Here is a 14,300-nt window from a genome sequence, read left to right on the forward strand (position 1 = left end):
TGAGATTCCAAAAGATTTAAAGGAAGTATTCATGTACGCCACCAGCAAGAGTTGTGATAGCACAGAACTGGAAAATGGAGTGTTTACCGACCAAAATAGATTGATTGACCAAATTAATGGAGTACGCGGAGATGGACAAGTTGACTGGGCGGATAAGAGATCAAATAAAACAAACATTTAAAAAAGATTGGAACATAATCAAAGATATTTGAAAGGCTTTCATGGGGAAATTGAAATTTTGACTGGTTTAGAATAACTTCTGTAAGAAAAAATACTAAAATATAGTGGGAAAACAGGAAAACAAACTCATATATGTGTTAAGAGAGGCACTCAACTAAGTCATACTGAGGACCCAAGTAAGAAGGGGAGGAAAGTCAAGTATAAAAGGAATACAAATGAATCAAGCAATTAAGCACAAATTTTTGTTTTGGTTTTCTTTATTATTATTTAGAAATGCATGTTTAGTCATAGGAGAACTGAGATGTTATAATGTGATTTTATGAATGTCAATTACAAGAAACCAATAAAGATGGTTTGCAAAAAAGAAGAAGAGAATTCAGGTTGGTACGGGACTTTGAGTTTCACTTACCTGACTGCCTGTGCTTTCTGATCTGGAAAAGCCCCATGGGAGGAATTACTTCCTGATTCCGTACTCTGGACTTAGATGAAAGTGCAGCTGCCTGCAAAGGTTGCAGAGTGCAAGTCCTGGTGAGATGACTTGTAGAATGAAAGGACGGACATTCACAAATGCCCCTTGGCAATCTCAAAAGCAAGGCAAGCGCATCAGAAACCTTGAACCAGAATTTCCCCTCCTTTTCCATAATTTCCAAATGCAGTCTTTTCTCCTTATTACTTGATGCAGTATTGTGCACAATACTAATTCTAACACTATACAGATGTTATGGGCATTCCATCCTACGGTCCTCTGTGTTATTATATCACTTCAGATTGCATTTGTGGATTTGAAACATTGTCAAAGCTTGCCTAGTAACAGAGTAGTCGTGCCTTGCACAAGGAGGCGTTTTACTGTTTGTGCAGTTTTTACCTCCTAGAAAAGTAGTTTTAAGTATGAGACAGGCTGCATTAAAACAGGCAGCCACTGCATGGTGCTCTTGCATTATGTTTAGCAGCCCATCTTCTCGCTCATTCAACCTTTTCCAGTAGAGGACTGGAATAGCTTTTGCAAGGTGCCCAAAACAGCCCTTGAAAAACGTTAGCATGGAATGCAATGGAGAGAAAGCAAGACGGTGGAGTTACTCCAGCCTTGTCTTATTTGGTGCTATGCTACTACTGTAAACTTGCAAGACACCTTTATTTTTATTTTATTTTTTTACAAAGCTTGTATTAGAACAGAAGAGTGTGTGTGGGTTTTCAAGGTAGCATTAAAACCTCTTAAAACATTACCTCTAGCTGTACTGATCTAAACATCTAAAACTGGCATCACATCCATCTAAACCCTAAATTGGATGCAGGTGACAAAAGCTTTTCTCGAGTCAGGATAGTATTCCCAGTGGTTGTATAAAGAATGTGGGAAACAGCTACTTGAACAAAATGACCTGCTTTCATGGAGGTACAGTTGGCTCCATCTCACACCTGTTTTCTTTATTTCTTTATTTCTTTTTACAGTGTTTAATGCTGAATGCCAGAGCTATTTCAGCCTGGTTTTTTTGTTTTGTAAACAGCCTGAAGTACTACTGGTAGTGGCTATGGTATCACAGTTGCATATTTATTGGGGAAAGAGCAGGGGAAGAGGCATAAACAGGCATCATCACAAAACAACACAAATTTTAGCATTTCAGCTATGATGCAAGGTGAAGCAGTAGCTTCTGACAACATATTCAAGGGCTGATGCCATTTTCTTTTCTCTCTCTGTCTAAAATAAATAAAAATTATATATATATATATATATATATATATATGCTTGTCATTTTTCACTTTTCAGAACTGAGTAAGCCCGGCACAGAGCATGACCTTTTAGAAGTTTGGCATTTGGATTAACTAATAGGTCATTGCTCTATAGGTTGAAGTAAATGGGAGGATCATTTGATGGTTTGGACACCAGCAGGAAACCAAATTTCCAATTCTGTCCCATCCTTTGTCCCCCCCCACCCCCCTGCTTTGGGCAAATTAGGGTTTTCCGTGTCGTTCTGAGCCTTCTATTTGTAAAATACGTATAAACACATATCATAGTATTTCCCTTTCCCCATAGCCTGTTTGCTCAGAAGTCAGTTCCACTGTCTCCCTCCATGGGACTCGCTTACTCGCTTACAAAAGGTGTGCATAGGCTTGCAGGCTTAGAGAGGTAAATACTGTATATTTGTGAGAGGGAGGGAGTTGAACATGGAAGTATTATGTCAACTTATACCTTAGCATGCAGAACTTCACGGAGCATTGTTCAGGAGGTCAAACAAAATCAGTGAAATTTTGAACTCAGTGGTTAAAATCGATGCAGTTTTGAAAGGTTCAATCTGCCATCTTGATTCAAAATGGCATCCAATGGCATCCAAACAGAGATGAAAACTTGTTTCTTGATATCAGGAACCACCACGATAACTTACGGTTACGATATCTTAAGAGCTGTCCAAATTGTTGTTGGCACTTGTCAGTCTCGAGAGACAATGGAGTGCACCTTTGGAGGTGAGGTCAAATTGCTGGTGAATGACAGTTCCAGCTGTGGCTGCAGAGCCTGGTAACTCGTAACTTTTGCATCCCATGTGGTTTCCCCCCCTTCTCTTGTGTTAGCAGCTGAAGTGATCTCTCCAGCGAACAAGCCTGGGCAGTGTGTATGGAGGTCCTGGGCTGCCCAGACAACAAGACCGCACTCTCTACTGTATACAGTGGTACCTCGGGTTACATATGCTTCAGGTTACATACGCTTCAGGTTACAGACTCCGCTAACCCAGAAATAGTACCTCAGGTTAAGAACTTTGCTTCAGGACGAGAACAGAAATCGGTGCCCCATAGGCTAAAGTGGTGCTTCAGGTTAAGAACAGTTTCAGGTTAAGAACGGACCTCCGGGACGAATTAAGTACTTAACCCGAGGTACCACTGTATATGGAAACAGATATACGGTTTATTTACACATATATGCAACCTGAGTCTATAATGGAGGGGCTCCCAGCATTAACTCCCTCAAGGGGTCTTGTTTCTCCCATAGATGCAGCCTTGGGTTCAAACAGACATCAGGCATCATGCTCTGCTTCTATGGCTTTTCCACTTGTTTCCTTTAGCAGCCTGCAACCTTTTCTGCTTTAAGTCACATCGCAGCCAGTGCTAAAACTCTAAACTGAGCCTTTCCTTCTTCTCACTACAGTGGTGCCCCGCAAGACGAATGCCTCGCAAGACGGAAAACCCGCTAGACGAAAGGGTTTTCCGTTTTGGAGGTGCTTCGCAAAACGAATTTGCTATGGGCTTGCTTCGCAAGACGAAAATGTCTTGCGAGTTCCTGCGGGGGTTTTCCCCCTCCCCCCCTTTTCCCCAAGCCGCTAAGCCGCTTATCAGCTGATCCACTAAGCCCGCTAAGCCGCTAATAGCCTTTTAGCAGCTAATCCGCTAATCCCTTAAGCCTTTAATAGCCGCTAATAGCCGCTAAACCACTAATAGCGCTAATCCACTAAGCCGCTAATGGGCTTGCTTCGCAAGACGAAAAAAACTGCAAGACGAAGAGACTCGCAGAACGGATTCTTTTCGTCTTGCAAGGCACCACTGTATTTAAAAGAGGGAGGAGGTGCCCCACCCATTTCCAATCTGACACATCCTCCCCTCTTTTTCGTTTCCTTAATGGTCCATCACATTTCCCTTTGTTCTCTTAACGGTTCCTCACCCCAAGCAATGACCTCATGAGGAAGCTAGCCTGGGGTGATGAACCATTCAAATATAAACTAGTCTGCCTTACATTTTAACCCTTGCTGGATCCAGGGGTTCAGGAGGCTTGATTAAATTCCAACACTTACTGGGTCCAGGAATTTAGGGGAGTCTGGCACCCGCAAACCCATACTTTGCCCTGAGGTAAGAGTTGAAACATAAGCGTCCACTGACATATTTTTAAGTGACCTTTTCAAAGGTTGCACCCTAGGATTGGGCTTCAGGGAATTGCTTCTTTTCAGCTGCTGCCAAGAACAGTAGCTGGAAAAAAAGCTTAGATTAAATTCAAAAGTTGCTTAAGTAAGTGTGCCTATAGCTGGTATGTTGTTGAGCTTGGCATCTGTTCAGTTCTAATCTTCATAAATGGATTTTGATATCTATTTAAACTGTGTTTCATTTCCAGGCTGGTGGCATAAGAGCATTAGGACAAACAAATTCTATAAGCATTATATATTGGTATTGAGCCATCTACTGCCTAAAAACTGGCCCGCTTTGCACATCAGAGGAATCTGGGAGGAATCAAGCCACAGTGCTGGCTATATATGAACCAGCTCTTGTGGTTACTTTGGAGAGAAGCCAAACTGTGAATGCTGAGTCATACATAAATGCTAAGTCAGCACTGTAGATTTTTTTTCTTCCAGCTTGGGAAAGGAAAGGGCATGTGTGTGTGTGTGTGTGTGTGTGTGTGTGTGTAATTTGAGCAGTGTACACTGGCATTCTCGCTCATTCACAGTAAATCATGAATGGGCGTCCCATGACATGCAAACCAGGCCACAGAGCAAAGATAAGAGTAGAAGATGAGCAAATATGATTGTGTGTTGCCTGCTAATGCATAAATGAGGTGGTGGGGATAATATATCAAATATGAGTGAACTTTTTTTTGCTCCAGCTATAATCAGTAATTGAACCTGTTGAAGGAAAATAAATTTGCTTTATTTATTTTACTTCCAGCTGACTTTGGTCTTGCAAAGCAGAAACAGGAAAACAGCAAGCTTACCTCAGTTGTCGGAACGATTCTCTACTCCTGGTAAGAAAAAAAATGCCTTTTAGGTCTGCGAATTTGCTGCTAAAATAGTGAATTAGTGGCCCCAAATATAATGTAGCCCTTACATAGGGGGCCACTGTTGGATTCAGACAGTTAATTTTCCTAGGATATGTTTGGATTCTGTATTCTTTTTGAGTAAAGCATATCATGACACGCCATCTCATTTTAAAGTACACGGAATTAAATATATCTAAATTCATGTGAAAACAGGCAAATCTCGACATGCTAACACACTTCATTTTTTTTGCTAATTAACTACAGTATCTACTGTAACAGTAATTAGAACCTTCGATTCTCTGAGGCATAACCTTCTTCTAATTCCTATTTTCCTTGTAGCTCTATTCAAGTTGCCCAGTTATGTATAATCTAATGCACAGTATTGTCTTGCTTTTCCTAACCCCAGAAGATGGTTTTCCACACTTGGGAACTTTCACAGACGGGTTATATAAGCTTGTTCCAAAGAATGTGTCAGTTTGCTGTAGCAGTAGACATCTTAACTGTGAGAAATACTTGAACTATTGTTGGCGACGGACCCACTGGGAAATGTGTGGAAATGTGGTCACCTAAATAGGCTGTAGCGGTCAGGTGACCAAGTGTTCACCTCAGATTGGCTCCCAGTTGCTTTACTATATTCCTTAGAAGCATCTCTCTGTTGACTCTATGGTTCTTTCAGTCCTATCAGTTGGCTTTCTCATGGTCATGATAGTGAGGTGCTCACTAAATGGTGGGAACATGCATGCCAGTATGTCTTGCAGAGGAATGCTTTGCATAACAGTGGTCCCGCCCCCACCCCATTCTCGCTAATAAAAAAGATGAAAGAGATGTTCTTAATACAACATTTGTTGTTCTCTCAGGGGTCCGGCCCCCGATGATGCCCTTTACCTTTCCCTCAGCTATATACAGACTCAGGGATCCTATCCATATATCCCAGCCCAGTAGACCTGAAGGAGCGTCTCTATCCCCATTGTTCAGCCCGGACACTGAGGTCCAGCTCTGAGGGCCTTCTGGTGGTTCCCTCACTGCGAGAAGTGAGGTTACAGGGAACCAAGCAGAGGGCCTTTTTGGTAGTGGCGCCCGACCTGTGGAACACCCTCCCATCAGATGTCAAGGAAATAAACAACTGTCTGACTTTTAGAGCACATCTGAAGGCAGCTACTGAGAAGTTTTTAATGTTTGAGGGCCTTTATGTTTTAATATTTTGTTGGAAGCCACACACGGGTGGCGCTGTGGTCTAAACCACAGAGCCTAGGGCTTGCCGATCAGAAGGTCGGCGGTTTGAATCCCCGTGACGGAGTGAGCTCCCGTTGCTCGGGCCCTGCTCCTGCCAACCTAGCAGTTCAAAAGCACGTCAAAGTACGAGTAGATAAATAGGAACCACTCTGGCGGGAAGGTAAACGGCGTTTCCGTGCACTGCTCTGGTTGGCCAGAAGCGGCTTAGTCATGCTGACCACATGACCCGGAAGCTGTACACCGGCTCCCTCAGCCAGTAAAGCGAGATGAGCACCGCAACCCCAGAGTCGTCCGCAACTGGACTTAACGGTCAGGGGTCCCTTTACCTATGTTTTAATATTTTGTTGGAAGCCACCCAGAATGCCTGGGGCAACCCAGTCAGATGGACGGCATATAAATAATAAAATTCTTATTCTTATGCATAATCAATCTGGGACTCTGAACCCTGAAATCTAGAAGCCCATATACATTATAGGTGTGATGCCCAAAATATGACCTGTGACCCCAAAAGCAAGCTAAAAGAGCATTTGGTTGTAAGGAATTAATTGTGTGATCCTTTGGCTCTCAGCCAGAATGACTAGCTAAGACAAAAGCAACTGCAGACCAAGCGAACCTGCTTGAAACTGACGTTGTTCTTGCTATAGGGCCAAGAAAAGAACTTTCTCCACCCCCATGTTTGGGGATTGTTTGCCAGTCTAGACCTCCTGGGTAGAGACAGTAGACTCTGCAAAAAAATTACATAATGGCCCCATAGAAGTGAGATAATTGCATTTTACAGGCTCTGGAGGTACAGTTTATAAGTTCTCTGTTTTAACGAGCAATAAGAAGAAATATTTATTGAGCCAAGGCAGTGAAATAAAATAGTTTTACACATTGCAACAAAAACAGAGTGTTTACAGAGTGCAACATAAACACAAATAAATGAGCACAATTTGCAGTGAATCAAGTATTGGCTTTCTTGGCATTCTGGTGTTGCTTTTAACGTAAGAATCTGAGAGAGCCACATTTTCCAGTGAATATTTGATAATATTAACAGCAGTGTTCTTGCGGCATGAGGGGAAGGAATTTTTCCCGTGACTTGGGAGGGCAAAAGGAAGAAATGCAGAGTAACTTCTTCATCAGTCGTTTGTGTGTGTTTGGCTTCTCAGTCAGCAGAGGAGTGAAGCATACAGGGTAGAAGGCAAGGTCAGAACTGAAAATGAAACTACATGCCCATCTGAAACAGAGGTGAACCTTCTGGCCAGTTTCAATTCTGCCTTTTGTAGGCGAGCAGGGTTGATTATTAACTCCTGAATTTCACCTGTGAGTTGTACACTGCTTTTTCTTTCTCTCTTCTCTGTCTGCTCACTCAGCTGTTAGGCAGCGATTTGAGGATCTCTGTGCCCAGACTCCAGGAGCAGGGGTGGCCAAGACCCCTAGGTCATTCCTCCGTCTGGGGCAGCATGGAATTATCCATTCCTCCCCTTCCCCACCACTGCATTATTGGCATAGGTAAAGGTAAACGGACCCCTGACCATTAGGTCCAGTCGTGGCCGACTCTGGGGTTGCGGCGCTCATCTCGCTTTATTGGCCGAGGGAGCCGGCGTACAGCTTCCGGGTCATGTGGCCAGCATGACTAAGCTGCTTCTGGCGAACCAGAGCAGCGCATGGAAATGCCATTTATCTTCCCGCCGGAGTGGTACCTATTTATCTACTTGCACTTTGATGTGCTTTCGAACTGCTAGGTTGGCAGGAGCAGGGACCAAGCGACGGGAGCTCACCCCGCCACAGGGATTCGAACCGCCGACCTTCTGATCAGCAAGTCCTAGGCTCTGTGGTTTAACCCACAGCACCACCCGCGTCCCCTTATTATTGGCATAGGTACCCCCTGCCCGTACGGGCCAGTCGTGTCCGACTCTAGGGTTGCGTGCTCATCTCGCTCTAGAGGCTGTGAGCCAGCGCCGTCCGAAGACACTTCCGGGTCACGTGGCCAGCGTGACGAAGCTGCAGCTGGCGAGCCAGCAACAGCGCAGCACACGGAAACGCCATGTGGCATAATTGGCATAATCACATTTAAATACAGCAGAACACCCAGCAGTGATCAGAAACCAGGCAAGGAGCAATGCAGTCTTGCACATGGCAAGACTTTCTCTGTTATGGTACCCATCTCATCAATCTCCTCCCTTAATGTCCACCTTGCTCCACCCGTGTTTAACTTTCACCATCTAGTTGAAACCTTTGATTTCTTAAAGCAAAGCTTTCAACCTTCCTCCGATTGTTCTCTTCAGCTACTGTATATGTTCCAGCCTGATTGAGCTGTTGTTGTTTATCTGTTTCATAATCTTTAATTTTCTTGTGTGCTCTATGTCCTCTTCCTAGGAATACATTTTACCTTTGGAAAATCAGCTGACACTTTTCATTACTATTTGCATTTGAAGCTTTCAGCAAACTGTAAGGAGTGTAATTACTGCATATGCTGCACAATGATAAACAAAGATGTTTCCATCAACACAAGTCATGCCATCACTTCTTTCTGTAAAACAAAAGGAAGAAGAGAGATCCATCATGGAAGACAATGATGTAAATCAGGGGTAGCCAGTGTAGTTCCTTCCAGGTGTTGTTGGAGATGCTGCTCCCATTATCCCTAACCATTATCCATGCTGGCTGGGGGGGGGGGCTTATGAGGGTTGAACAACATCTGCACAGCCCCACTTTGGCTACGCTTGATGTAAATAATGATGAGTTAAAATTGCCCACAATTGTGCTTAGAGGAACAGATAAAAAAGAAAGCAACGTTTCAAACTCTGAAAACAGAGAGCGATGGGCAGTATTATTATTATTATTATTATTATTATTATTATTATTATTATTTAACTTATACACCACCCTATACCCAGAGGTCTCAGGGCGGTTTACAACAAGACCACAGCATATAAAATCAAACCAAAAGCAGTGACCCAATAAATCCCCCCTCCCAAAAAAAGCCACATTCTAAAAGGGTGTTGGATGTCAATAAGATCAACCAAAGGCCTGGATATAAAGGAACATTTTTGCCTGGCGCCTAAAGATGTATAATGAAGGCGCCAGGCAAACTTCCCTGGGGAGAGCATTCCATAGATGGGGAGCCACTGCAGAGAAGGCCCTGTTCTTTTGTTGCCACCCTTTGGACCTCTCGAGGAGGAGGCACACGAAGGAGGGCCTCAGAAGATGATCTCAGGGACCGGGTAGGTAAATAACAGCAAAAAAGGAAATAGAGGCACAACTACATGTTGAGTTAACAGAAGACATGAGAAGAGGGGTTCTTTAGAAGTCTCCGGGCCAAGTCTAGGATGTGTGTTTTTTTGCCATTTGAAGTATGCTTTCTGATAGGAAGCTCTTCCTTGGGAGACTGAACTCTTCGACACAGGCTGTTCAATCTGGGCTTAGCCCATTTCAGCCTTAAAACTTTCCCTGCCTTACAAAATCCTCTAATATCATCAGTACATCATCCCCACAGTAATAGCTTTTATTATGACCTTTGCACAAAGAATCATCCATTGAAAACTAATATTTACACAAGCTAATCCTGTACCGTTGAGCATCACCTTGTAAGACAGTCTGAAAACAAGTTACATACTATCAGTTAGCTTATCAGGAATATAGGGGGGAAGAAGATTGAGTTTAGCATTCAAGAAGATTTGTTATTAAATAAAAAAATACGATTTCTGCGTAAGAGGAGCAGATGCGGAGTCCTTTCAGAGAAAACACAGAGCACTGCTCAGTCTGTTTAGAGAAAATGAAAAGAATGAAATTGAAAAATGTCCAACTAATCTGGCTTTGTTCTTGCTGTAACTATTTGTTTAGCAAAGGATATGCTAATCTATCTTCACCAGAATACTAGTGAAGTGGGAATCTTCCTGCTTGAATACAAGGTGCTGGGCTGAAAGCTTAAAAGCAAATATTGCAATTACCTGAATATAGCGTTTGTAAAATCCAATTGACTTAAATATCCAACACCTAATTCATATGTTAATCACATGTGTCAGGGCTGGCTCCTGGTCCCAGCTCACAGAGGACCAACGCTGGCTGGTATTTATGTACAAAAGTCTTTATTGAAGTACAGTTTCCATTTCCACGCCGCAGCGCTCCATCCCTACGTCTAAACTTTAGACCGGCGAAGCTCCCTCTGAGTCCCCGCCCCCTGTACACCAGTTTAAGACTCTCGCTTTACTCCACCTCTTCTTTCTCCTCTGGGTCCTGTTGCCCTCCGGGGCCCCTGTCTCCCTGGATTCCTCTGAGGCTGACGATGACGACCCCCCTGACTCCTCCCGCTCTCTTCTGCGGGCTTTAGGACCTGGCTCTCTTCCCGGGCTGCCCACTGTGCCTCCCTCCTGTACATTTGAACTTGGCGCGCGCGCGCGTTTAACTTTCCTGATGACCGTTTCCTCACTCCCCGACGGAGGTGTGGTCAATCCTGCCTCATGTTCTCCCGCTGGCAGCGCTCCACCTGATCCCGATGCCTGGGACTCCTCCCCCCTACTGCCCTCTGGGGGGGACGCGGGCCCTGATTTCCAACTGCTACTCTCTGAGTCTCCTCTGGCCCCTTCTTCCCGAGGTGTCCCCCTGGGCACTCCCCTTGCCCTGACCATGGGGGCCCCTTTCTGTGAATCCTCCGAGTCACTGGAGAGACTCAGAGACCTCGGACTACTGTCGTCGCTGACATTTCCTTCAGACTCCTCCCCCTCGCTCTCCGTTTCCTCCCTCTCCTGTGACTCTGCTCCTGAACCCCTGACAACATGCTTCTTGGCTAAAGCCATTTTACTGTAGTGCAGAATTCTATTACTAAATTCAGTCCGCCATGCAGATCCCACTCTGCAAAATGTTTCCCTTTATTTCTATCCCTTCCTCACAAGTTTCAGTTATTGTTGCAGTGGTGTACTGTGTGTGTGGGGGGGGGGGGGCGGCGGCACCACAGGAGCGGTTGTCCAGGGTGCAAAATTTTGACACCTGATGCTGCCTCAAAACAGCCACATACTTCCATTGTTGGGCTGCGTTGAAAACGGCTTCTCCATGTGAACCAGGAAGTGACCTCTCCAGACAATGGAACGACTCTTCTTTTCTTATCTCTGCGACTGCAATCTCCTGAGTGGTGCAGATGCCTCAGGCCAGTGGCTTTCAACCAGTGTGCCATGGCACACTGAGGCAGTGGCGTAGCGTGGGTTGTCAGCACCCGGGGCAAGGCAAGTAATTTGCGCCCCCTAACCCGGGGCAAGGCAAGTAATTTGGGCCCCCCCCCCGCTGCACTGTCCCTCCCCCAGATAGTCCCTCACTCTCTCTCCGTACCGCACCGCACGCCTGGCACCCTCCCCTCCACAGTGGGCGGCGACCCGGCGGCTCAGTTCGGATTCGCACAGCCAGCACTGCAGTGAGAGAGAGAGAGTGAGCCAGGTAGGGGCAGAGAGCTGCGAGTGCGAGCGCGCCCCCCCCCGATGTTGCGCCCGGTGCGGCCGGCACCCCCTGCACCCCCCACGCTACGCCACTGCACTGAGGTGCCTTGAATGATGGTCAGGGGTGCTGCAGGCAACACTGGCCTCTGTCCCTGTTTCCTGCCCTCCCTCCTCTGATGTCCTCTCGTGTCTCTGCCTCCCAAAGGCTTGCACAGATGTTTGTTGCAGCAGCCCTGGCTACAAGCTGCCCAGGTTAATGGTGCCTCTGGGGCTGGCTAGGGGGTGCTGGTTGCCAGGAGCTGAAGCGGCCTTGGAGCAAGCAAGCAAGCAAGCCCAGCCTGCCAGCCCTTGTAGTTGGGAATGGACAGAAGTCCCAGGCCGCTGTGGGGCAGTGTAAGGAGGCACCTCTCTTTGGGAAGGAGACGGGGGGCAGCTCAGAGACCAGGGGCAGCAGCAGCTCCCAAGGAAAGGAGGCTGATGGGAACACTCCACAAGGCAGCGTGCTCAAAAAAGGGTGAGAGGCTGCCAGTTCTGCAGGCAAGGCGTGACATAACGGCTCCAGAGTCCCACAGGGGTGCCGCAGAAAGAATGTAGTTGGTCAAGGGAGCCATGAACTCAAAAAAGTTGAAGGCCTCTGCCTTAAGCAGTTGAATGCACATGTGTGCTCCATCCATTTCTCTCCCACCCCCTCTCTGCACGGCCCAAGGCACTGGCAACCCCTGCTATGCCACTGGTTAAACGCTAGATTTTATTTTTCAAAGGGAGGAGGGACTGACATTATTGTGTGTCTGTTCCAGTACCTCTCAGGACAACATGTTCAGCTCAGCTTCCAGAAGAATTTTTGGAGACCTGAACATTTTTTCACTGTTAAATATCTTTCTTAGTTGGTCATAATAAAGGTATTACTCTTCTCTCGCTCGCTTCCTGCTCCCCCCTCGGCTTGTTTTTGTAAGGGTACATTTCATATAACTTCATTGCCATATGTTCCTTATGGAAAACAAAGCCAGCTGTATCTCTCCAGTTTGCCAAGCACAGATCATAGCAGTACCATCCTTAATTAGCTTGCTTCCCTGAACCTTTTGTATGGGTGGGGGAGGAGAAGGAGAAGGGGGGGGGGAAACCCTTAGAATTTGTGAGACAGGCACATGACAGGCATCAATGAGAACTTTGTCAATTTTCAAACTGTTTTTTAAACGGTGAGTGAAGTAGATGAAATGTGAATTATGTGAATAATTCTGATAAAAAAGATTTTAGGGAGGAGGGATGAACATAAATCATGCATTATTTGATTTTAAAAGGGTTTGGCTGGTGGAAAAGAATGACTGATTTAAGGCTTCAGTTGACTAAATTACATTAGCTTGGCCAAAGATGGGAGGGGAGGAAAAAATAATTGATTTGCTTTTGTGATATTGACTGGAAAGCAATAAATACAGAAGGGGAATGCATCTGAAGATCATCAGTTCCAACCTCTTACATGAAGTTAAGGCAGTATTTCCTGCAAATAGGAATAAAGACCTCTTAAAGGTAAAGGGACCCCTGACCATTAGTCGTGACCGACTCTAGGGTTGCGGTGCTCATCTCGTTTTATTGGCCAAGGGAGCCGGCGTACAGCTTCCGGGTCACATGGCCAGCATGACTAAGCCGCTTCTGGCCAACCAGAGCAGCACACAGAAACGCCGTTTACCTTCCTGCTGGAGCGGTACCTATTTATCTACTTGCACTTCATGCTTTCGAACTGCTAGGTTGGCAGGACCTCTTAGTGAGTAAATTTGGACTTGGGTAATTAGTCTCCTGGAAGTTATTTAATCCTATGTTCATGGTAGAGATTTGCTGAGAGAGTAGTAAAGTGGGCAGACTAGAGGGAGGATCAGTGGGGTGAATCATGGCTATGTGTTACACATGTAAGGAAATTGTAGCATAGTCCAATTTATTTAATATTGCAATACCATCTGGATAATTAAAAAAATAGGGATTTTTTGGGGGGGTTGCATCTGTTTAGACAGATATGAACATGTAAGTAGAAGCAGTTATCACGTTTTGTGTTGTAAGCATTCATAAACATTCTGATGTGCGAACGATACCTTCTGCAAACTCTGAATTGTTTAGTATTTTCCCTAAAGATGCATTTGTGTGGCAGCTAGCAGCCTCTTCCCTGAAAATAATATTGTGACCTGTTCTATCTCCGTTATGGATTTTTTGAATTTTGCTTTTATTTGCCTAGCCCTGAAGTTGTGAAGAGCGAGCCATATGGCGAGAAGGCTGATGTCTGGGCTGCAGGATGCGTCCTTTACCAGATGGCAACTCTCAACCCTCCATTTTACAGCACCAACATGCTCTCCTTAGCAACTAAAGTATGCAGGTTTGCTAGTTGAAGCCATTTACCTTTGCGTGTTCATGCACTTTTATGAATGCCCCTTCCTTCCTCCTTTTGAAATAAAAATGTTCTTTATGCAGCGTTTCCTCATCGCACATGGACATTACAGCAGTACCAGAGAAGCTGTTCTGATGGTATAGACTAGGGAGTGAGCCTAACTCCTAGAGTTGGATTAAGGTTATGATGGATCTTTCTGCTGCCTTGCCTTGACTCTGACACATTATACAGTGATACCTCAGGTTACATACGCTTCAAGTTACATACGCTTCAGGTTAAAGACTCCGCTAACCCAGAAATAGTGCTTCAGGATGAGAACAGAAATCATGCTCCGGTGGTGCGGCAGCAGCAGGAGGCCCCATTAGCTAAAGTGGTACTTCAGGTT

At 45.3% G+C, this 14,300-nt stretch overlaps 1 protein-coding gene across 7 annotated transcripts in view; it reads left to right on the top strand.

The window, feature by feature from the left end:
• The window catches only part of NEK10 (NIMA related kinase 10), a 111,626-nt gene that overhangs the window by 47,425 nt on the left and 49,901 nt on the right, over positions 1 to 14,300 (top strand). For all 7 annotated transcript variants that reach the window (XM_083404661.1, XM_083404664.1, XM_083404663.1 and 4 more), the window contains exons 23-24: positions 4,816 to 4,891; positions 13,766 to 13,895. In XM_083404661.1, the coding sequence (XP_083260787.1) occupies positions 4,816 to 4,891; positions 13,766 to 13,895 (206 nt within the window). The remainder of the gene's footprint in view (positions 1 to 4,815; positions 4,892 to 13,765; positions 13,896 to 14,300) is intronic.

The sequence above is a fragment of the Podarcis tiliguerta genome (assembly GCF_965153285.1).
Source record: "Podarcis tiliguerta genome assembly, chromosome: 12".
Classification (NCBI taxonomy): domain Eukaryota; kingdom Metazoa; phylum Chordata; class Lepidosauria; order Squamata; family Lacertidae; genus Podarcis; species Podarcis tiliguerta.